General features: G+C 49.5%; 1 protein-coding gene across 1 annotated transcript in view; it reads left to right on the top strand.

The window, feature by feature from the left end:
• EXOC4 (exocyst complex component 4) overlaps nt 1-22,771 on the top strand; it is a 274,343-nt gene that overhangs the window by 230,729 nt on the left and 20,843 nt on the right. The window contains exons 14-16 of the mRNA XM_027702468.1: nt 10,455-10,596; nt 15,010-15,188; nt 18,100-18,259. Coding sequence (XP_027558269.1) covers nt 10,455-10,596; nt 15,010-15,188; nt 18,100-18,259 — 481 coding nt within the window. The remainder of the gene's footprint in view (nt 1-10,454; nt 10,597-15,009; nt 15,189-18,099; nt 18,260-22,771) is intronic.

Genomic DNA, 22,771 nt, shown 5'->3' with positions numbered 1-22,771 from the left:
TCCAGGCAGTGTCTAAAGCAGGTTATTTTATCCTTTTTAGGGGTGATTTCACCCCAAAACCAAAGAGTGTGTAGGAAGTGCCTTCAGCTTTTCCTCTGTGGGTGGGCAGCACTTCCCCTCCAGCTCTGCAGCAGTTCCAGTGAGCTACAAACTTCATTCAAAAGCAGAAAAAACAGGTCGTGCTCCAGCTTTTCCCCAAATTTCCCTGCCACTGTTAATGATAACACTGAGCATTTGCATCTCATTTTCCAGCCACAGATCTCAAAATGCTCTCCAAACCTTAGTGAAGGGCATCACTAAGTGAAGACCATCCTGCCCCTGGAGGGTCAACCTCTCCTTTTCCCTGGCTCCCGGAGCTTCCCAGCCCTGGAATGGGCTCTGATGGCTGAGGGGAATTATCCTGCCCCACTCCTGAAAGAGATGCCTTTAAAACTGGTGGCAGAGCCCCTTCATCCCCCTCGGCCAGAGGGAAAGGAGCTCTAATTTCCAGCCACTCCAAGGCCCTTTTCCTGCTGCCAGAGCGGTTTGGGGAGAGGGGGGATTGGAGCACAGAGGAAAAATCAGGTGGTAAAATTGATGCCTTTCATTTCCCAGTCGGGGCCACCCAGCAGTGCTGAACTCAGCCAGGGCTTTGTGTTTAACCCTGGTGTCTCTAATGAACCGAATTCAGCTCTTTAAATGGGGCTGGATTTCTCTCAGGTTGGAGCTGTTTTTTTTTTCCTCCCCGTCCCTGAACTCGTGACACATCTCCCTGTATTGATTGCTCAGGGGGGATTTTTTATTTTTTTTATTTTTTTTTTTAGAGATCTATTAATAGAGGACCTTATTTAAAAGCCACATTAGAGATGATCAACACGTGCCTGACCTCATGCAGGGCAAGGAACTTGGTGAAAGCTGTTGCTTTGTTATTGCCACAAAAGTGAATGTCTTTCTGAAGCAGTGAAAGCTGCCCGTTTCTCCCCAGTTCAGAACATCTGCCATTAAATTAACAAGGCACATCTCGAGTGCTTGTGTTATTTGATGAATATCTGTTGCTTCAATATAACTTCATTTAAATGACAGCTTTCCAATTGAGCTCCTCGAGCATCGTTTCCCAGCCCCTGAATGGTTGGGGCTCTTCTTGCAAATGCACAAAAACCTGTCCAGGTGCTCTGAACCTTCATAATAAGATCATTTCTAACCTCTTTTTCCATCTCAGGGCTGTGCCCACATTGTCCGTGTTCATTTGCTGGTTCAAATCTTCGTTCAGATCTTGTTGGTTTGGGGAAGAACCAGAGGAAGCCAAAAGGGAAAAGGTTTTCTTGGGCATCTTTCCTGCATGGCCACGGCTCATCTAAACCCACCCGGCTCCCTCTTGTCCATCCCACCCTCAGCCTGTTGCTGTTCCACACCTCTGGAATTCTGCAGAGGTGCCCAATGTTCTCTCCTTGCTGCCACAAACCCCAACATCATCTCCCCAATGTGCTTGGGGCTGGTTGTTAAATCAAGAAATGAGGGACCTGCCTCCAGTCCTGGGTTCCCCCAGGTGGGAACACCCTCGGGCAAGGACAAGGGAGCTCTGCCATCCTCACCCACTGAGAAATGATGTCAAACCCACACCAAACCATCGGGGATCACCTGCTAATTAATCACCATTTGTGGTGATTAATTAATAGCTTAATAGAAGCTACAAATGTACTCGGATTTAGGAAAGCTGCTGCAAACAGGTGGGAGACCTGAGAGCTCCTTCCAGGGCCTGAAGGGGCTCCAGGAGAGCTGGAGAGAGACTTGGGACAAGGCCTGGAGGGACAGGACACAGGGAGTGGCTTCCCAGTGCCAGAGGGCAGGGATAGATGGGATATTGGGAAGGAATTGCTGGCTGGGAGGGTGGGGAGGGGCTGGAATGGATTTTCCAGAGAAGCTGTGGCTGCCCCTGGATCCCTGGAAGTGTCCAAGACTAGATTGCTCAGAGTTCCAACCAACCTGGGCTAGTGGAAGGTGTCTCTGCCCATGGCAGGGGGTGGAACAAGATGATCTTTAAGGTCCCTTCCAAACCAAAATATTCAGTGATTCTGTGACCAGTTCAGGCAGAGGACCAGAGTCCAGCTGGTTCCTTGGAGGACAAAAACCATGGATAACTTCTTCGGGATGGCAAAGTGCTCAGACCAACCTCCAAGACCTCCTGGCAACAAAATACCTGTCCTGCTTAAACTGAGCAAGAGGAGGTTCCTCTGCTTTGTTTTATAACTTTGGCGATAAAATTTCCCAGCTTAAATAGGGGTCAGCTTTGCTGGATCTCAGGGGTGAAACCCCACAGTCCTCAGGCAACTAAAAGCTCTTTTAGTTTTCTTGCCCAAGCAATCTCCTGGTGCCTCTCAGTGCCTTTTTTTTGTTTTGTTTTGTTTTCCCTGGAATGTCCGCAGCGGAGCTGCTCTCACGGGTTAGTGGTTGCAGCTTTACATCCGATATTTAAAGGTCAGGAAACGAGAGGTTGTTTTCCTGACCTGGCTGCTCCATTCATGGATCGGGGACACCACCGGGATGCTCTCCCTGTGCCTGCGGGCTCAACACTTAACTCACCCCCGTGATTACGCTAATTACCCGCGTTCCATCCCTCTTTCCTCCCGCCCACCGGCCCTAAACGCGGGGGATTGTCATGTAAATAAAGTGACCTAATTAGCGAGGCTTTCGACGAGGAGTAATCCCAGCGAATCGAGGGGGTTGTGGAAAGAACTCCCAAGAACCTGCTCCTGGTTATTGGGATCCTTTTATCTCTCCTGAAGGAAAAACGGCTCGGTGGTGTCACATTAACAGCAGAAGGTCCTCCTTGCTTGTCCTTGGTTTGGCAGAGGTCACACTTCCCTCTGCTCTGGAAGGGGCAAAATGATGGTCAAAAACTCGGTGGTGTGATTCCAAAGCACAGTCAGTTGTTGATGTCACCACGTGGGATCACTCTGATCTAACCAGCTTTTAAATCCTGTGGGATTTGGGGGGGAAATGACTCTTAAATAAGCAGGAATTGGGGAGAAGTCAGACTGGGAGGCTGATGCAGCTGATTCCAAACGTAGCTGATGTTCCTGCTGCCACCAAAGTCATCTTGGTGCTTGTGGCTGTTTTCCTGGTTTTCCTGGTTTCCCACTCTTCACCCCGCCTTTGAAAACACTCTGTAATTCCCATGGATATTCCTCTTCATACTTTCCTCAATATCCTCCTGGACAAGACTCTTCCATTCTTCTTTGTCTTCCAGCACAGACCTCCCTGCTGCTCCTCCTCTTGCTTTGCAAACTAATCTACTAATAAAAAAAACAACAGCCCCCAAACCATTAATCTATAATTTTCAACAGTCCAAAAAAAATGATCTTTCAGGTATTTTTATTTTCATTCTATTTTCTTTCCCTTGGCCCTGCAGTTTTTGCTCTTTGGCATCAGGACGCTGGTTGAGCTCAGGAATTTTGCTCCTTCCTCTTCCAGTGAGTCCAGACTGGGAGGCTGAAGGATCTTCTAGGAATACAACCCCTCCCAGGACAAGTTTATACCCAGAAAAATGGTGTTTTGAGGGCACTTATTGGGAAGGTGCAGCTCAGGATCGAGGAAAGAAAGAAAAAGGAGGGGGGAGGGAGTTTTGGGCTCTCTGTAGATTGATGGAAGTGTCTCCAGGACTTCACTGGAGCTGGGATTTTGCCCTGTTTTTAATGCAGATGAGGTGAAGCTTTGGGCTAAACAAGCCCAGAGAAAGGTGGGAAACTCCAAACAGGCAAAAAAATAAAAGGTTTCCAGAACTCAGAAGAAAAGGATTTTTCCTGAGCTTTGGAAATCAAGTCACTTCTGAGCTCATGGAATTCAGCCCAAGAAATAATATTTCTGGGAAGGGTAAGAAAGGGAAGAGTTACATTATAAATTACTACCAAGAGGAAAAAAAATAACACGGGCTATTTCGTGGTTGAGGAGCCCTGGAACAGCAAATCCTGGACTTTTCAGGGAGATCCTTCTACCCTGAAGTCAACTGGGATGGTTTTCCTGCCCTTCACTCTCCCTGCCCAATTTTGCTTCCTCCATTGAAAAAACAGTGACAAATACCTGCTTTTTGGCGTTTTTTAAACGAACCAGGCAGTTTTGGGGTGATTTTTTAGCCTTTTCCAGCCTCCACTGCAGAGTTCTTCGAGGAAAGTGTTGAGCCACCAAAGCTTCCAGTGGGTTTTTGTGACATAAAACTCAAACCTCCCCCCAGATTTTGACCTTTCCCCTCTCTTCGGCAGATATTTCCCCCACAATAATCCCTCTCTCCCAAGGCTGCCTGATCGCAGAAAGGGATGGAAAACCAACCCCCCTCCCCTTTCTGAGGAGTTATTGCCTCTTTTTCCAAGCGCTAATTTCCCGGGGAAATGGATGCTGCGAGGAGCCGCTAACGAGACAATTCATTAACCCGGGGGAGCGTCCGCACGCCACAAAAAAACATTAATTCCCCAAATGAAAAGCTAATAGAGTGTTTAGCCTGTTCTTTATCACCGCTGACAGGCTGTGCTCTCCCTCATCAGCGGTGTTTGCTGAACTGATGGGCTCTGCAGCCCCGTCCTTCTTATCGCCGCTCATCGCCCACCGAGGTCGGCAGGAGCTTTTCCAGCCCGTTGCCTTTGTCCCCTTTTTTCCCTGCACTTGAATTTTAAGGTGGAGTGAAGGGCGGAGAGGCCACGGGAGGAAGTTTTCTCCGGGCCAGCTTTGAGTTTTGGCTTGATTTCCCGCGGGTTTTGGGTGCTGGTTGTTCCTTCTCCAAAACCCCAGAGTTGATTTGCGAGGGAAAATCCCTCCCTTAAGCATCTTCCACTCGAAAATAGGATTTATTAGTTGGAATTTATTGTGAGTTATATTAATAAGAAGCTCTCCCCGAGCTTGTTTTCTCTTTACTTCTGCTTGTCCTTTAAGTGTTGGCAGAACTTTGCCCCTTCAACACCAGCGAGTGCTTTCCATTGATCCCAGTAACAGTTGAACCAGATCAGTGGAATTTAGACAATTCCATCCTCTCACCTCTTCTTTTAAGGGTTCTGACCTCTTGCAGTTGTCCTTTGGTGGTATTTGTTTTGTTTTCACAAGGATCCCAGTGTTTCTCTGTCAGTCAACGGGGTCAGTTGTGTCCATAAATGTTCCCCATATCCCAGAGCTTTGCAGGGATCGGGGTCAAGGAGGAGGATTGGGGCTGTTACAAGGGACACTCAGTGCTGTCATCACCTCTGCTCATCACCTCCCCCACTTCTGTCCCCAGAAGTGTCTCCAGAAAGAGGTGTTTGTAGGGACAAGCTCGTTGTGGAGTCAGGAGTTGGCCTGATCCATCTTTGTGGAAGCGAAGGTCAGAGCATGGAAGTGCAGAGCCACCATCCTTTGGAACTGCCTTTCCCTTTGGATCCTGCAGGAAGAAGGCAGCTGACACCCAAAATCCAAGTGTCAGGTGCCAGAAATGTTGAAGGTTGGACCAGATGACCTTTCAAGGTCCCTTCCGACACGACCCGTTCTATGATCTTGGAAGTCTTGGGAGATATTGTTGCTCTTAGTGTTTTATTTCTATTTAAACTCTCTGAAAAAAGACCAATTTAGGTCGAATTATGCAGCAATTAATCCATAAACATTTGAAGCATCCAGCCATATCTGGGAGGTCCCAACATTGACCCCTCTGAGAAGCACAAGGAAGACATCAACCCCAAAATTGAACTTTGCTTCCCGAATCCCTGGAGCTCCGGGATGAATCTCGTGAACTTCGGGAGAGTCAAAACCCAGTTCCAGATTTTATGGTTCATTCCAGACCTTTTCTATAAATCTACAGCTCTGAGATCTCCAAACTAGACCAGTTTAGGAGTAGGCAGTGAATGAGCTGTGCCTTGGAGCTCCCAATAGTGCTCCAGCAGCTAAAAATTGGTCCAAGTGGCATCTGTGGGGCCCTTCCCACTCAGAATATTCTGGGAATTCTGGGATTCCTTTTCTCATCAGTGTCCCAGAGTGACAGATCATGGCTTAACAAAGGGAGAGGTGGGGTTTTTTTATAGTGATGTATTTAAAAATACAGTATTTTCCTCCTGCTGTTTGGGTTCAGAAGGCAGAGATCTCCTGGAACGTGTCTTCCTTTGGAAATCTTCCCAAAATCAGCCCTTGATGTTGAATTTGATGCACTCACTGTACTTTAATCTCCTCTAAAAACCCCACATAATCACCCATCTAATTATTCCAACTTCAACCAAAGCTTTTTCCTATAAATAACCAGATATTCTCCTTTTTATTTGTAAGTGTTTGAATAGTAATTTTGTCTCCCAGTGGCATCATCACCTTGTGGTGCTAAAAACTGTAGGAAAAGGAGATGTGGAGACCTTGAGTCCGCTTGAATGGGAGTGATGGATAAAAGCCCATTATCCAGGTTTTCCACACTGGGAACTAAAGCACAGAAAGAAAAAAAAGTGCTTCGTGAGATCCCCAGAAAAGTCTCCAGCAGGGAGAAGAGTTAATCCTGAGCTATAAAGGCTTAGTCTGACACGTAACCCCTAAAAAATTCCCTTTTCCATGTGTATATTTGCACTTATTTTGGAGTTTCCTCTGCTGGAGTGGAAGGGGGTCAGGCATTAAAATTTAGGAAGCTGTGAACTGGCCTTTAATTTTACGTTTCAAACAGCTTCTCTTTCCCGAAAAAGAGGGTTTTTTCCCTCCAGTAAAGCTGTAAAACACCTCTGTGAGCCTAAAGCAACTGCAGGGAGCGCTGTGGAGGTTTATTCCTGAGGCTCAGAGCTCGTCTCCTTGGATTGATTTCCCTCCTCCTCATGCCGTTCCATCGCTCCGATCCGATCCGTCCACGGTGGGAAACGGCCCTCGAGTGGTTACAAGGGGTTGTTTATGGGCAACAAGGCAGGTTTTGTTTAATATTCCCGAGCTCTGGAGATTCCCAGCCATGGATTTCCAAGGCACAGCCCATCAGGAGAGTGCTGAATCAGCAAAAGATCGAAATCGTGGGTGGCAACGAGGGCATTGGGTTCGTTTTTCTCCACTTTGCCGGAACGAAACGTTCCCGTTCCCTCGGGGAGAGGGAACCTGGCTGTGCTTGCAGCGAGGCAGGAGAAATTCCAAGAAATTCCAAGAAATTCTTTGTTATCCAGCAGCACAGAAAACTCAGTTTAGACAAATTAATCCAGGCTCAAGGTGATAAAAACACCAACAGAGCGAGGCCGCCGCTCGCCCCACCGGTGGGCGTCGTCGTGTTGGCCAAGTTGGGATCATGTTCAGCTTGGATTAGGGATGGAGGGTGAGGAAAGGGGTCAGGAAAGAGGAGAAGGGGAAGAAGAAGTGGATGGCTGCTGATCTGCTGGGGTTTTTTTCTGGTATTTCAAGGTTTTTTTGCTTTTTTTGCTGTTTTTTTGCTTCTCTCCTGTTTTCTCGGAGGGGCGGTGGGTCGAACAGCCCCAGGCAGTGTCACCCTCTGCCCAAAGAACTGCCCAACTCCACAGCCAGCTCCAAATCACATTGTTTTATTCCAGACCCCTTAATAATTCAGGCTCTGATTATTTTTTTTGTTTGCTGCTCCAGCTCATTCTGTGCCTGGGATGATGGAGTAAAAACCGTCTCAAGCGAGACTTAAAGAAACGGGGATTTTTTTTCTCGTGGGCTGTGAAATGATCCTTCCTGGGCATCCAGAGGAAAATTGATGGGCTCTGAAAGGCTTCCTTGGAGCTCAAAAAGCAAAAATCCACTGGAGAAATTCATCTGCATCCCCCCCCCAAGCCCCCACCTGACCCCCCTGTGAACACCCAGAAGGACTTCAGGCTTTAAATAAGGAGCAGCTCGTCCCCGTCTCCCTCCTCCTCCTCTCACCTCCACTGACAAATATAATTACAGCTTCACTTAAAGTGCTGTAAATGAGTTCTGGAGAGGAGAAAAATGGTGTGTGTATCTGCCTGCTGCAGGAATTAGCTGACTCCTGCTTTTCAGGTGATGGGTCCATCCATCTCCGGGCCTTCCGGGGCGGAATCTCTGGAGCGAGAGCCCTGACATTGCTAAAGAGAGATGATCCTTGCAGCCAGTCCATCTCCAGGCTGATAAAAGCTACTCAAAATGTAGGATTTTTGGTCCAAAATAGGTGGTTTTTCCCGTGCATAATAAAGGTGAGGTTTCCTGCTTTCTGCCGTGACCAAAAAAGCATCCCTTGATCTGATCCCTGAGCCAAAAGTCCTGCCCCCCCTCCAGGGAAAACCAGTGTCACTTGGAGATGTCACAGCTCTTCCAAAGCAGCTGCCAAGAGTCATCTCTTAACACCCTTATCTGGAAATTAGAGGTTGTGTAAATAATCCCATCACCCCCTCGCTGATAATTCCATTTTCTCTGCGGGGGTAGAGCTCGGTGAGGAGAGAGAAAAGCTGGGAGAAGTGTCAGGGTGTGCTGGGGAGGGGGAATCCCTGTCATTCCCACTCCCCCGGGGGTTGTCACTCTCATTTCCCTCTTTATTTCTCTTTCACACTCCAGGCCAGTGAATTATTTCCAGCAGTTTTTGAATTTCTCACCGTGTTCCCGCAGGAGCTGCTGAAGGAGGGGAATCCACAGGGTCATCCCAGAATGCTTTGGGTTGGAAAGACCTCAAAAATCATCTAATTCCAACTCTTTGCCACGGGCAGGGACACCTTCCACTATCCCAGCTTGCTCCATCCTGGCCTTGGACACTTCCATGGATCCAGGGGAAGCCACAGCTTCTCCAGGCATCAAAGATCACCTACTTCCAGCTCTCCATGTTTTCCATGGCTTCATCCATGCACACTTTTCTCTGGTTGAATTCCCAGAACATTTAGAGGGACATTCAGGCACTTGGGTGAAATCTTTCCCTGGGTGAAACCTTTCCCTCTGGCTTTGCCACCCTCCTTTATTTGTACAACTCTCTCTGGTATTTCTACCTCCATTTCAATTTGTTTTACACAAAGAAAAGTGGGTTTTTACCTCCTCACTTTTTTTTTTCTTTCCAGGCTGGATGTGATTTAACTTTAGGAGCAAAATTTAATTTTGCTAAATTTGCTCCTAATTAAATTAGGAGTGAATCCAAAGCTTAGTGAAGGTTCTTCTCCCAAAGCAGGTTGTACAAACAAGCCCTGAGTGACATTTACCTCAATCAGCCTCCAAGGGACAAAACAGAAGGAAAGTTGTGCCAGGGGAGGTTCAGATTGGATATTTGGGAAAATTCCTTCGTGGAAAGGGTTGTCCTGCCCAGAGCAGGGGTGGAGTCCCCATTCCTGGAGGGATTTAAAATTCATATGGATGTGGCACTTGGGGACGTGGGTCAGTGGTTGCCTTGGGGAATGGTTTGATTCCATGATTTTGGAGGGGCTTTTCCAGCCTTAATGATTCCGTGATTCTCCAAAGAGCCACGGAGAGCTCCATAGGGAAACCAGGAATGTTACCATGTAAAGAACCGACTGTTAAAACATCAATGAGGAAGTTTTAGGCAGGAAATTAGATCCCAAATTTTAACTTCCCGGTTGGAGAAGTGATGTTTGGAAGGAGGTAGGAACCTGACCAGCTTTAATATGGCCCAGGAGTTCATACTCCAGGCCCTGGGACACAGGGATTGTGGGAATGGGACTTGCTGATCCAGGAGATCCCTGGCAATCCCATTGTTTAATTGGAGTGGAAGCTGTGTAAGAGGAACCAGCCCGATCCCAAACCTTGCTAATCACGTAGGCAGGATGTCAGTCCTAAAGTGCTGCTCGAGCAAGGCCTCAAATCCAGGAATTTGGGATGTGTTTCCTCTATTTAGGGCGGAATGTGAGGTAACAGAGTGTTATTCCTATTAGGGAATTCCCTTCCTTACTCGAGGGGTTGCAGGGGAGGAGGTTCAGGGTTAAATGTAAGGGGATAAAATATAAAGGGTGAGGTTACAGAGTCAGAGTTGCACTGACACCCCTCAGAGACAGAACAATGTCCTCAGGACTGGGAGAAATTCCAGGTGGTGTTTTGGAGGTCTCGGTGGGAAGGAAGCAGTTGCTCCCTGGCCAGCTCACACCTTTGCTTCGCTGTGTTTTATTAACAAAACCCCCAAAAACAGCCTCCCAGGTGCCTCTGAGGGGATGGGAGCAGGTAAAGACTCACCTGAGGTTGGATGGGGGAGCCTGTGGTGACCAAAAAAAGGCCCCTGTCACCTGTTGGAGCTGTGCTTTGGCTCCCAGGCAGCTCTTTCCAGCAAGATGAATGATCCTGGATTCTACAGCTGCAGCAATACCCATCACAGAGCAATATCTTCCCAAGCCAACGTATCCTGGGGTTGATTAAACCCCCTTCAGGCTCACTTTGGAGTTTAATCCATTGCAGAAGCACTTTGGTGCTTCACAGTAGATGTTAAATATCAAATTAGAGCCATTATCGCTCAGCCAAAGGCGCGGAGAACACACATGTTTGGGATGGGAGGTGCTGTGGGTGGTGAAGCTGCTGAAGGATGTCACAAATCTGTTCTGTCTCCTCTTTTCCAGCCATGTCTCCGGGCCAGGACAGCCATTCCAGCATGGAACAGCTCCCTGCATCCGAACAGATCCTGCAAACGCTGAGTGAGCTGGCCAGGTCTTTCCAGGAGATGGCCGATCGCTGCCTGCTGGTTCTGCACCTGGAAGTCAGGTGAACACCCCAAAATTTGGGATTTGTGGGCGAGCCTGGGAGGCTGTGGGTTAAGGATGGGTCCAGAGTACATATTATGGCATCAGAGACAGGTAAAGTTGCCTGGTGCAGCATCGAAGGTCAGTCACATCACCAGGGATGGCCAAATGTGTGAGGGAGGCAGGAATTGCTCAGGATGTTCTGTGTCTTAACCAGCAGTGAGATTTAGATTAGAGAGAAATTCCTGGCTGGGAGGGTGAGGAGGCCCTGGCCCAGGTTACCCAGAGAAGCTGTGGCTGCCCCTGGATCCCTGGAAGTGTCCAAGGCCAGGTTGCTCAGAATCCCAACCAACCTGGGATAGTGGAAGTTGTCCCTGCCTATGGCAGGGGTGGAACTAAATGATCTTTAAGGTCCCTTCCAACCCAAACTCATGATCATGTGTCAGAGATGAGGAAAACTGTGGTTTGGGGGGGCTTTGTGCTGATAAAAAGGTGCAAGGGTGTTTTAATCATAGAATCACAGAATCACAGAATCAGCCGGGTTGGAAAAGCCCTCCGAGATCATCCAGCCCAACCCTTGATCCAACCCGGCCATGGTTCCCAGCCCATGGCACTGATGCCACATCCAGTCTGTCCTTAAACACCTCCAGGGACGGTGACTCCACCCTCTCCCTGGGCAGCCCATTCCAATGGCTGAGCACTCTCCATGGAAAACATTCCTTCCCGATGTCCAACCTGACCCTGCCCTGGCCCAGCTTGAGGCCGAGCCCTCTTGTCCTACTACTGGTTCCCTGGAGCAGAGCCCGACCCCCCCTGGCTCCCCCCTCCTGTCAGGGAGTTGCAGAGAGTGAGGAGGTCTCCCCTGAGCCTCCTCCTCTCCAGGCTGAGCCCCCCCAGCTCCCTCAGCCTCTCCTCACAGCACTTGTGCTCCAGTCCCTTCCCCAGCCTCGCTGCTCTTCTCTGCCCCTGCTCCAGCCCCTCCAGGGCCTTCCTGAGCTCAGGGCCCAGAGCTGGACACAGCACTCCAGGGGTGGCCTCCCCAGCGCCCAGCCCAGGGGCACAAGCCCCGCCCTGCTCCTGCTGCCACACTCTTCCTCAGCCAGCCCAGCAGCCATTGGCCCTCTTGCCCCCCTGGGCACACTCGGGCTCCTCTTCAGCTTCCTGGCCAGCCCAACTCCCAGCTCCCTTCCTGCCTGGCTGCTCTCCAGCCCCTCTGGCCCAGCCTGGAGCTGCAGGGGCTTCTTGTGGCCAAAGGGCAGGACCCGGCCCTTGGCCTTGGGGAACCTCATCCCTTTGGAATCAGCCCATGGATCCAGCCTGGCCAGGTCCCTCTGCAGAGCCCTCCTGCCTTCCAGCACATCAACACTCCCCCAGCTTGGGGTCACCTGGAATGTGCTGATGGTTCCCTCCATCCCCTCCTCCAGATCCTCAGTGCAGACACTGAACAGGACTGGGCCCAGCACTGATCCCTGGGGACACCCCTGGGGACGGATCCCAGCTGGAAGCAGCTCCGTTCCCCACCACTCTCTGGGCCCTCAGCCAGTTCCTCACCCAGCCCAGAGTGCCCCTGACCAAGCCATGGCTGCAGCTTTTCCAGGAGCGTCCCATGGGAGTTGGTGCCAAAGGTTTTACCAGGTGTCTCCACATTCAGGAGCCGCCGCTCTTCGGATCACAAACAGCAGCTTTTCTTCCTACTTTTTCAAACAGCAACAGGAACTGGGGAGCCAGCTGGATTTTTTTTAAAGGGCTGAGGAGAATTCCATGAAGTCTCTGCCTTCCCATACAGAGATCAAAGGCAGCAAATGCCTTTCTTCAGGCTGCCAGCTGTCCACTCTGGGGCTGGGAAGACGCTTTTCCCTGGTGCATTGTATGGGACAGGTGGATTTTCGTTGCTTCCCTTTTTCCTCTGAAGCATCAAATAGATGTCACAGAATTGATGGATCATCAGTTTGTTCTCCTGTGACACGTCCTGAGCCGTGTTGTGTCCCTGTGCACGCAGGCAGAGCTCTGGGGGAGTCAGGGTGGAGCTCTGCAAAAAAAAAATCCACATTAGTTATTGTCAGCAGCCCTTCAACCTGCCATCCATCATCTGCTGGGCTCGGGATTGCAGGCAAGGATTGGAGGGAAAGACTGGGAAAAGGATGGAAAGGGAGCAGTTCTCCAGCTGGGCTGTAATGGGAGAGGAGGCCTGAGATAACCTGGATTCATGGAATGGGCACAGACCTGGATGGAATTCTGGCCCCTGTGGCTTCTTACAGCTCTTGGGTTAAGCAAAAATCCAGGAAAACAGGGAATGCCAACAAGCAGGAAAACCCCCAGAGAGAGGGAAGTTCCCTGTATCCATCAGTCTGCAGTGAGAGGGAAAAATCCCAGTCTCTTTGTGCCTGTTCTGGGATTCTCCACCATTCCTACACCCTGTCTGTTAAAGGAGAGGGAAATGACTCCACACAGAGCCATGGGGACCATTCCCACCCTGGATCTGTGCCATTCCAAGGTGCCCAACACAGTGTGGATCCACTCCCAGGATCCCTGTGCTTTCAGCAGGCACTTTGTGAAGAGCCTGGGAATTTCTCCCACCCCTTCAACCTGCCATCCATCATCTGCTGGGCTTGGGATTGCAGGCAAGGATTGGAGGGAAAGACTGGGAGAAGGATGGACATGGAGCAGTTCTCCAGCTGGGCTGTAATGGGAGAGGAGGCCTGAGATAACCTGGATTCATGGAATGGGCACCGGCCCCGATGGGGTTCTGGCCCCTGTGGCTTCTCACCACTCTTGGATTAAGCAAAAATCCAGGAAAACAGGGATGCCAACAAGCAGGAAAACCCCCAGACTGGAGGGAGTTTCCCTGTATCCATCAGTCTGCAGTGAGAGGGAAAAATCCCAGTCTCTTTGTGCCTGTTCTGGGATTCTCCACCATTCCCACACCCTGACTGTCCAAGGAGAGGGAAATGACTCCACACAGAGCCAAGGAGACCATTCCCACCCTGGATCTGTGCCATTCCAAGGTGCCCAGCACAGTGTGGATCCACTCCCAGGATCCCTGTGCTTTCAGGAGGCACTTTGTGAAGAATCTGGGAATTTATCCCACCTCCTGCTGCTGCAGGTGCAGTTTAAGGAACCCCAGGAAAGAGCGAAGTGGATTTAGGATGACCCAGTTATCCCTCGACTTTCTCTTCCCTCAGAGTTCCCGTTCCTTCCCAGCTTTGCCAGCCAGGGGCAATTCAACATGGAATTTTAGGCTATTTAATGTCTGTTATGGAATTACACAGGAGCAGACACTGAAGAGAATAAACAGATGCTTTTCTTCTTGGAATTGCCCTAAATTGAAATTGCTTGTCATGGCCACATCCAGGACATTTTCCAGGGAAAATATCCCTCACAGCTTCTCACACCCCCCAAAAAAGCAACCCACTGTTTGTGGTGTGACCTTCCTGCCTCAACATGCTGATCCTGAGTTAGGCTTTGAATTCCAGGGATATTTCACCCAGGCTGGCATTTGGCTCTGTCCCCCCTGGCAGATGAATTTGAGAATGAGAGAATCTTGGAGTCTTTCAGGTCGGAAAAGACCTTTAAGATCATGAAATCCAACCATTCCCTCAGCACTGCCGAGGCCACCACTGACCCGTGTCTCCAAGTGCCACATTTTTTTCAATCCCTACAGAGATGGGGACTCCCCCACTGCCCTGGGCAACCCTTTCCAGGAAGAAATTATCCCTAATACCCAACCTGAACCTTCCCTGGTGGAAGAAGAACCCAACCCTGTCCCCACTGAACGCTGCGGGTGAAACCCAAGAGTTGCAGGATTTTGCTGACACAGCACTTTCCCTGATAGTTTTGATTGAAATAACTTAACTCCAGGTTTTTTCCAGAACACTGAGGGGTGATTGAACTGCACAGAATTCCTCCTTCAGTGGAGGGATGATTTAGGGCACGGTACCTCCAGCCCTACTGGGTAGATGAACGGGAAAGACTTGGAATAGTGTTGAACACTTGGGAATAGGCACAACCTTGGCTTGTTAATTGTCATTTCATGTCCCCTGGCTTGTTCATTCTGCCACTTGTGGGGCCTTCAAGGTATGCAGGAGGAGTTGTTGTGGGAGCATCAGTATGGAAGTGCTGGTGTGAGGTTGGGAAAGGACACTGGGATGAGGAAAGTTGGATTTGCAGCAGAGGCTCCGTTGTCTCCACCTCTCAAGGTGGGACAACGACAAGAGGAGGGTGTTGTGCTTAATTCAGGCATAACCACCCAATTCTTAAAGTTGGTTACCTTTAAATACATTTTTAAACAAAGCTTTTTAAATAAAGGCGTTATTTTTTAAAAAGTTTTTTTAAATAAAGCCGTTATTTTTTTAACACAGGAAGGAAAACAAAGAAGCGACGCTTTGCAAACCCACGGCTGTTTTTTTCCAGAGTGATAATTCCCTTTTCTTTGCAGGGTTCACTGCTTCCACTACCTGATCCCTCTGGCCAAGCAGGGGAACTATGCCATCGTGGCCAACGTGGAGAGCATGGACTACGACCCGCTGGTGGTGAGGCTCAACAAGGACATCAGCGCCATCGAGGAGGCCATGAGCGCCAGCCTCCAGCAGCACAAGTTCCAGTACATCTTTGAAGGTCAGGCACCTCCCACAACACTCTGAGTCTTCAAAAAAAGGGGTTTTTGTCCTCATCCCGAAGCTCCGCGGCGTTCCTTGGCGGATTGAGGGGCTGTTGGCACTGATGGGATAAGTGAGATCCCTGTGGGAAATGGTGTGAGAGAGCTGGGGGGGGGTTCACCTGGAGAAGGGAAGGCTCCAGGGAGAGCTGAGAGCCCCTTGCAGGGCCTAAAGGGGCTCCAGGAGAGCTGGAGAGGGACTTGGGACAAGGCAGGGAGGGACAGGGTAAGGGGGAATGGTTTTAAGCTAAAATAGGAGAGATTTAGATTAGATTTTTGGAAGAAATCCTTTACTCAGAGGTTGGGAAGGCCCTGGCACAGGTTGCCCAGAGAAACTGTGGCTGCCCCTGGATCCCTGGAAGTGTCCAAGGCCAGGTTGGAGCAACCTGGGCAGGTTGGAGCAACCTGGGCTAGTGGAAGGTGTCCCTGCCCATGAGACTGGAACAGGATGATCCTTAAGGTCCCTTCCAACCCAAACCATTCCACGATTCCAAACTCAGGGCACTCAGAAACCCAAGTTGCCTCCATAACATTTCTGGCTGACCAGGACTGAGGCCCCCATGCCTGGTGGGGCAGCAGTGATGTGATGTAAGTGCAGCTCAGTTTTTCCTCAGGAAGCCCCAGGACACGTGTTTGTATCACCCACAGCTCTGTTCTGCCACAATTCCCACCCCAAATGCAGCCATCCCGTTTCTGAAACTAAATTTAAGGAACATCCGCTGCTCTGATGCCTCAGGGAGTATAACCCATGTGTTGGTTCATCTCCCCTGTGTTTATTAGAGCTCTCACACCAGTTCTTGGCTGTGCTGTGGGACATGGGGGTGTTGATGTTGGTCAAAGCCAGCAGAAGGTGGGGGCTGGAGATGCACCCCTTGTCCAAAATAATCCATGGCAGGGATGAAGGCTGGGCAAGCCTGACTGACCTTGTTTTAGCCACTGCTGATCCTACAGAAGTTGTCCTGTTGGAGCAGAGTCCAGAGGAGGCCCCAGAGCTGCTCCCAGGGCTGGAGCCAGGCTGGGAGAGGTGGGAATATTCCCCTGGAGAAGGCTCCAGGGAGAGCTGAGAGCCCCTTGCAGGGCCTAAAGGGGCTCCAGGAGAGCTGGAGAGGGACTGGGGACAAGGCATGGAGGGACAAGACACAGGGAATGGCTTCCCAGTGCCAGAGGGCAGATGGGATATTGGGAAGGACTTGCTGGCTGGGAGGGTGGGGAGGGGCTGGAATGGATTTCCCAGAGCATCTGTGGCTGCCCCTGGATCCCTGGAAGTGTCCAAGGCTGAGTTGGACTGGGCTTGGAGCCACCTGGGACAGTGGAAAGCATCAGGGTTGGAACTGGATGGTCTCTAAGGTCCCTTCCAATCCAAATCCTTCCGTGATTCCATGATCCCAAGGCTTGCAGTATGTGTGTAATTCCCCCCCATTCCCACGTAGCTGCAGAGAGAGAATTTTTTACTGAGCTGTTTTCCAAGCTCTGTGGCAAACACGTCACCATCACGTTGTAGAGCCCCTCCAACAACTCAGGTGTCCCATGTCTGTGTGAGGAGAGGGAAACATCTTCACACAGAGCCACGGAGACCATTCCCATCCTGCTGAGTCGTGAGGTTGAAATTCCTACACGTGCTCATCATACACAGGCACCTCTTAAGCCCAGTTTTCGGGTTTACATACACCCCATGCTGGCTGTAATAATGAATTATTCTTAATTCAGACTTTTAATTGGCATCTGGGCTTGTCCAGGCCTCTGCACTGAGGGAATCAGGCTGAGCTTTTTGCTCTTCCTGATGTGACACAAGTGGTTGTGATGTGACAGGAATGGATCCATCATTTTGGGGGTGGCTGTGACTTTCAGCACCCACCTGTGTCCTTGATGTCCCAGCAGGGACATCCCTCAGACACGAGAAACTGTTCCAGACTGATCAGAGAGAGGTTGTGCACCAAGTGCATTGGATCTGCTCCTGGAGACTGTGAGTTTTCCAGGGAAAACACCACCCTTGAAAACAGATTGAAACACTCTGATCTTCCAGGAGCTGCAGTACTCCATTGCTCTGCCCAGACAGAGGGATGGAGAGGGACATTCTGCAAAGCCTGGAAGTGCCCTGGAGATATCAGAGGTTGTGCAATTCTGATTTTTGGGGCAGTTTTGTATTTTTACTAAAGAAGGGAGCATTGAGGGAAGTCCTCCTAAAACTCACAGGGAAGATCCTGAGGGCTGTTTCCAGTTATCCCTTGTTCCACTTCACAGTTATTTTCTTAATTCAGACTTATAGAGTTATTTTCTTAATTCAGTCTTTTAATTGGCATCTGGGCTTGTCCAGACCTCTGCACTGAGGGAATCAGGCTGAGCTTTTTGCTCTTTCTGATGTGACGTGAATGGCTGTGATGTGACAGGAATGGATCCATCATTTTGGGGGTGGCTGTGACTGTCAGCACCCAGCTGTGTCCTCAAGCAGCAGGGACATCCCTCAGACACGAGAAACTGTTCCAGACTGATCAGAGAGAGGCTGTGCACCAAGTGCATTGGATCTGCTCCTGGAGACTGTGAGTTTTCCAGGGAAAACACCACCCTTGAAAACAGATTGAAACACTCTGATCTTCCAGGAGCTGCAGTGCTCCATTGCTCTGCCCGGACAGAGGGATAGAAAGGGACATTCTGCAAAGCCTGGAAGTGCCCTGGAGATATCAGAGGTTGTGCAATTCTGATTTTCGGGGCAGTTTTGTATTTTTGCTAAAGAAGGGAACGTTGAGGGAAGTCCTCCTAAAACGCACAGGGGCTGTTTCCAGTTATCCCTCGTTCCAATCCACTCAACAGTGCTCATTCTTGGGTTTTATGATGAATTATTGCCACTGAACACTTTCCTCCTCCCCCTGGCAGGGTTGGGCCACCTCATCTCCTGCATCCTCATCAACGGCGCCCACTACTTCAAGCGCATCAGCGAGTCCGGCATCAAGAAGATGTGTCGGAACATCTTCATTCTCCAGCAGAACCTGACCAACATCACCATGTCCCGGGAGGCCGACCTGGACTTTGCCAGGTGAGCACAGAGCCCCGTGGTGGGCTTGTTGTTGTAGGGTTTGCTGTTGTTTTGGTGTCCACGTGAAGCAGAGGGAGCTCTTCCCAAAAGTCCCGCTGTGGGATGAGCACCGAGTTCCAACACATCCAGGTGTTGATTGGAATGTTTACTTTCTCCTAGTTGTTCAGAGGGACGTGGAACCAGAGAATCAGAGGATGATTAAGGTTGGAAATGACCTCCAAGGTCATCAGGTCCAAACATGGAGCACTTGAGGTTCCACCAAAGTGCCTGCACTTGGGGCTCCTCCCAAGACCAAAACCCAGGCAAAGAAAAGCTTCTAAATATAAAGTTATCTAGAAGATATCTATCTTCTAGGTATAGGCTGTAGGTTGAACTCAAACCAGGTGAAATTTGGGCTTGGATTCCTGCCCAGATAAGTTGTACTTTGGTGACACTTTTAGCAACTCCCAGGAAGAGAGTCTGTGAACCTCAGGGTGGCCAGATGCAGGAGGGCTTGAAGGGATGTCTCCCTTCGAGTTCTGTTGATCTTAAAGTAGTAGTAAGAGCAAAATAAACCCAAAACTGGATGTGACAGACCCCCTGGTGATTTATCCACAAAAGGAGGATTGAGGAGTAAGCAAATGGGTGAGAGCAAACACTCAACAGTGGTTTGCTCCTGGACTGGGGGTGCTGTCTCTGAGTCACTGGTCCTCCTGATCCTCTGTGGCAGCAGCTGGTTCAGGAATGAGCAGCTGAGCCCAAGAAACAGCCAAAGGAAGAGTCTGGAACTTGCAGATGAAGGGATGTAGATCAAACAAGGGAGTTTTTGTGTGCAGCGCTTGGATGGGACCCCCCACGAACACTGGGAATAGTTGGTGTCGTCATTTGGTTTTTGGAGACTGAATCAGGAGAGAAGCTGGAGTCTCTCAGATGAGGAAGAGTGTGACTGAGAGCCTCATTTCCTGGGCTGTCATAAGGGGAATGATCTCATTATGGAATTAGTTCCTCCACAATAACATCTCAACGTGGGGAAGTTACGAATGCTGAGGCTTGGAAAAGGTGGAGAGAGAAAGATCCATTACAAACTCTCCAAGGAATCCACTTCCTAAATTCAATCTCTCCTTTTTTAAATGATTTTTCCCCCCCTCCCTGATCTGTTGAGATGTTTAATTAGCCCAGTTTTTTTTGGCAGGCAGAACAGAGCTTGAGCATGTGCTGACAGCCCAGTGGCACCCAAATAATGACACATTAACCAGGAGCTGCTGGAGAGGTGGAATGTCCCTGGAGCTCTGACTCTGCATGATTTGATGTGTGGAGTTTGAAGGGAAGGGTAGGGGGGTGGCATGTTCCCAACTCCTGATCTTGCTGGGGGGGTGAAGACCAGGAGTTTTCACAGCATCAAACACAGACCAGTTACACAGCAACAGATTTTCTCCCACACATTGGAGCTGCTGGGGACCATCAGCAAGAGCTGTGGAGCTCAAAAGAGGCACCTGAGCTGCACCATGGAACCATTTGGGTTGGAAAAGACCTCTGAGATCCAAGCCAACCATTCCCCAGCGCTGCCAAGGCCACCACTGACCCATGTCCCCAAGTGCCACATCCACAGGGCTTTGAAATCCTTCCAGGTCTGGTGCCTGACCACCCTTTCCATGAAGAAATTTTCCCTGATATCCAATCTAAACCCCCTCTGGCACAACTTGAGGCCATTTTCTCTTGTCCTGTCCCTTGTTCCTTGGGAGAAGAGCCCATTTCCCACCTGGTTACAGCATCTTTGTGGTCCCTGGGGTGCAGAATTCTTCCCATCATCATATAAATTCATCAACACTTCTTTTTAGCTTTTGTGGCTGCATCTCTTCCCTCTTTCTTTTAGGCCATAATTCCATGATCTGCAGAGTGTGTTTGATTCTTTCATCCTTCAGCTAACTCCTGAATTCTTATTATCCAGGTTCTTTTCCATAAACAAGGCTCTGGTGCATCCAAACCCTGCCCTGCTCACCTGAATTCACAATGACCTGAGCAAGTTCTCGGGGTACCCCGGGGACTGAGGTCTTTTCAAACCATTAAACAAACACAACAGTTCACCCCCAGAAAGCAGAAAATAACATCAATGTGGGGATAAAAGTGATTTGTCCCCCTGTGATACGGCTCATGTAGGAGTCTGTAAATGCTCTGTGCTGTTTGAACTCTCAGCTTTGCCTTTTTTAAAGATGACAAGTGGTGGTTTCATGGACAGGAGGAGTGGCAGAGCTGCTGGAGAAATCCCCACCCACCTGCTCATCCTTCCCCCTGCACCTCCTGGTGACTGGGAGGAATAAATTCCCTCCCTGCCTCACTTCTCCAGGGAACTGGCTGATCCTGACTGAACAGGAGAGGAGGTTTCCAACCCTGCCTCGATATTTCCATGTCCAAGACGCTCAGGCTTCAAGAATCAATTAGGCCCAATTAACAATCAACACATCCCTCTTCACACAGTCCCTTTCAGCCATGAAATCTGAATTCTGGGACAGGCCCTGTGTGGTCTTTTCCTGCAAGTGAACATATTTGAAGTCCAATGTATTCAAGTTTATAGGAAAGACAAACCATTTGAGAAAGGACCAGAAGACTTTTAGGACTTTCCTGGGTGTCCTGCCTTTGATTTTGCTTTTATTTTTCACTTTGGATGTCATCTACAAGGCTTTTTATGGGGCTCCAAGAGCACTGGGCATCCCCTTTCTTCTCTGCTCAGTGACTTAGGAGGTAGAAACCCCAACCAGGGAAGCAGCAGGGGGAAGAATTTTCTCCTCTGAAGCCAAAATCATGTGGAGGATTCACAGCAAAACTTCACCCAGCTGACACTTGTTGGTTTGGGGGGGGCTTTTGCTGTTTAAATCCCATTTTTCACCGGCTCTGTCACCTGCAGGTGACAACAGCAGCAGTTTGGAGCTTTGGGAATGGCCCCATGGCAAGGGGAAAATGTGTTTCAAATGAGTTTTGCTTTGAGCTTCTCGGTTCAAGGCAGGGAAAGTCTCAGCAGAGCGTCACGAGGCAGAGCTGGAGCACATTTCCACTGGGGAAAAAAAAATAAATTGCCAAGTTCTGTGAGCTCCAAGAAGGAGGTTTTTCTACCAGGAGAAAACAGGGTAAAACAGGCTGACTCTGACTGCTGAGGTGTCACAAAGGATTTGTGGCATTTGCTAAATTTCCTGCAAATATTAATAGGTTTTTTAGCTTATGTGTGTGTTCGGTATCTGGGCCACAGAAATGTGGTTGGTCATTAGGGCATCCACTACTTTATTTAAGAAAAAGTCGGATTTTCTCCCTGTGTGTAATACCCAGGCTGGTGCTGCAAAGTCTGGGAACTGGCCATGACTTCCAAATACCTCTAGATTTCCGAGGTTTCATGCCCAGAATTGAATTTATGGCCTTAGAGGGATAAATTGAGCTTCAAATTTGAATTCCTATTCAAGTCTTTTCCCTTGTGCCTTCTTTCCTACTCCCCCTTTATCCCCGCCCAAAATTACTCTCGCATCTTCATGCAAAGATCTCATCAGAGGTAGTAAAAAAGGGTGAGGTTTCTGCTTCAGGCTTGTCTTTAAATAAAATATCATTCCATTCTCAGCTGTTCATTGAAGAAAAATAACTTTCTCAGACTAAAATCACCTGTTTTGAAGAGTTATTGAGGTGGTTTCAAAGGGAAGGGAGAGACCAGTGATGAAATGTGAACGTTTTATGGGACAAGTGACATTTTGACCTCTGAGATGAAGGTTTCTGAGGGGTGCTACTTGTTGTACCTGGGTGTCCTGTTCTCCAGGCTGAGCCCCTCCAGCTCCCTCAGCCACTCCTGCTGCTCCAGACCCTTCCCTGGACACGCTCCAGCCCCTCAGTGTCCTTCTTGAGATGTGGCTCAGATGCCTGTGACCAAACGTGCACAAGGGGCTGCTTGAATTTTTGTCATTCCAAAGGGAATAACCTAAAAATTCAGCTGCAGCTGCTGCTCTGACCTTGTTCCTCTGCCTTGTGCTCACCCAGAGACACCCATGGAAGTGTGGACACCCAGTGGAAGGTGTCCCTGCCCATGGCAAGGGGTTGGAATCAGATGATCCTTAAGGTCCCTTCCAACCCAAACCATTCCATGATTTTCAGTGATTCTGTAAAATTTAGTATGGACCTTGAGCTTCCTTTCAAACCAGTCTGTGGTGGGAAGGACCAGTGTGGGGTTGGGAAGCAGCGGGTCTGCCTCAGCTCTGCTCTGGTACCTCATCTGCACCCTGATTTTATTTTTAATATCTGAGTGAATCACAGCTGCAGAGACCCTCAGGTTTAGGGCCTGACCGTCACGTTTAGGAACTGACCCCCAGGTTTAGGAACTGACCCTTAGATTTAGGGCCTGAGTCTCAGATTTAGGGCTTGACCCCCAGGTTTAGGAACTGACCCCCAGGTTTAGGGCCTGACACTCAAATTTAAGGCCTCACCCTCAGGTTTAGGGCCGGAGCCTCAGGTTTAGGGCCTGACCCTCAGGTTTAGGAGCTGACCCTCAGGTTTAAGACCTGA

This window comes from Neopelma chrysocephalum, unplaced genomic scaffold, assembly GCF_003984885.1.
Source record: "Neopelma chrysocephalum unplaced genomic scaffold, ASM398488v2 Primary Assembly neopelma1_187, whole genome shotgun sequence".
Classification (NCBI taxonomy): domain Eukaryota; kingdom Metazoa; phylum Chordata; class Aves; order Passeriformes; family Pipridae; genus Neopelma; species Neopelma chrysocephalum.
The sequence above is the reverse complement of the archived record's forward strand: the minus strand, read 5'-3'. Positions and strand labels throughout refer to the sequence as shown.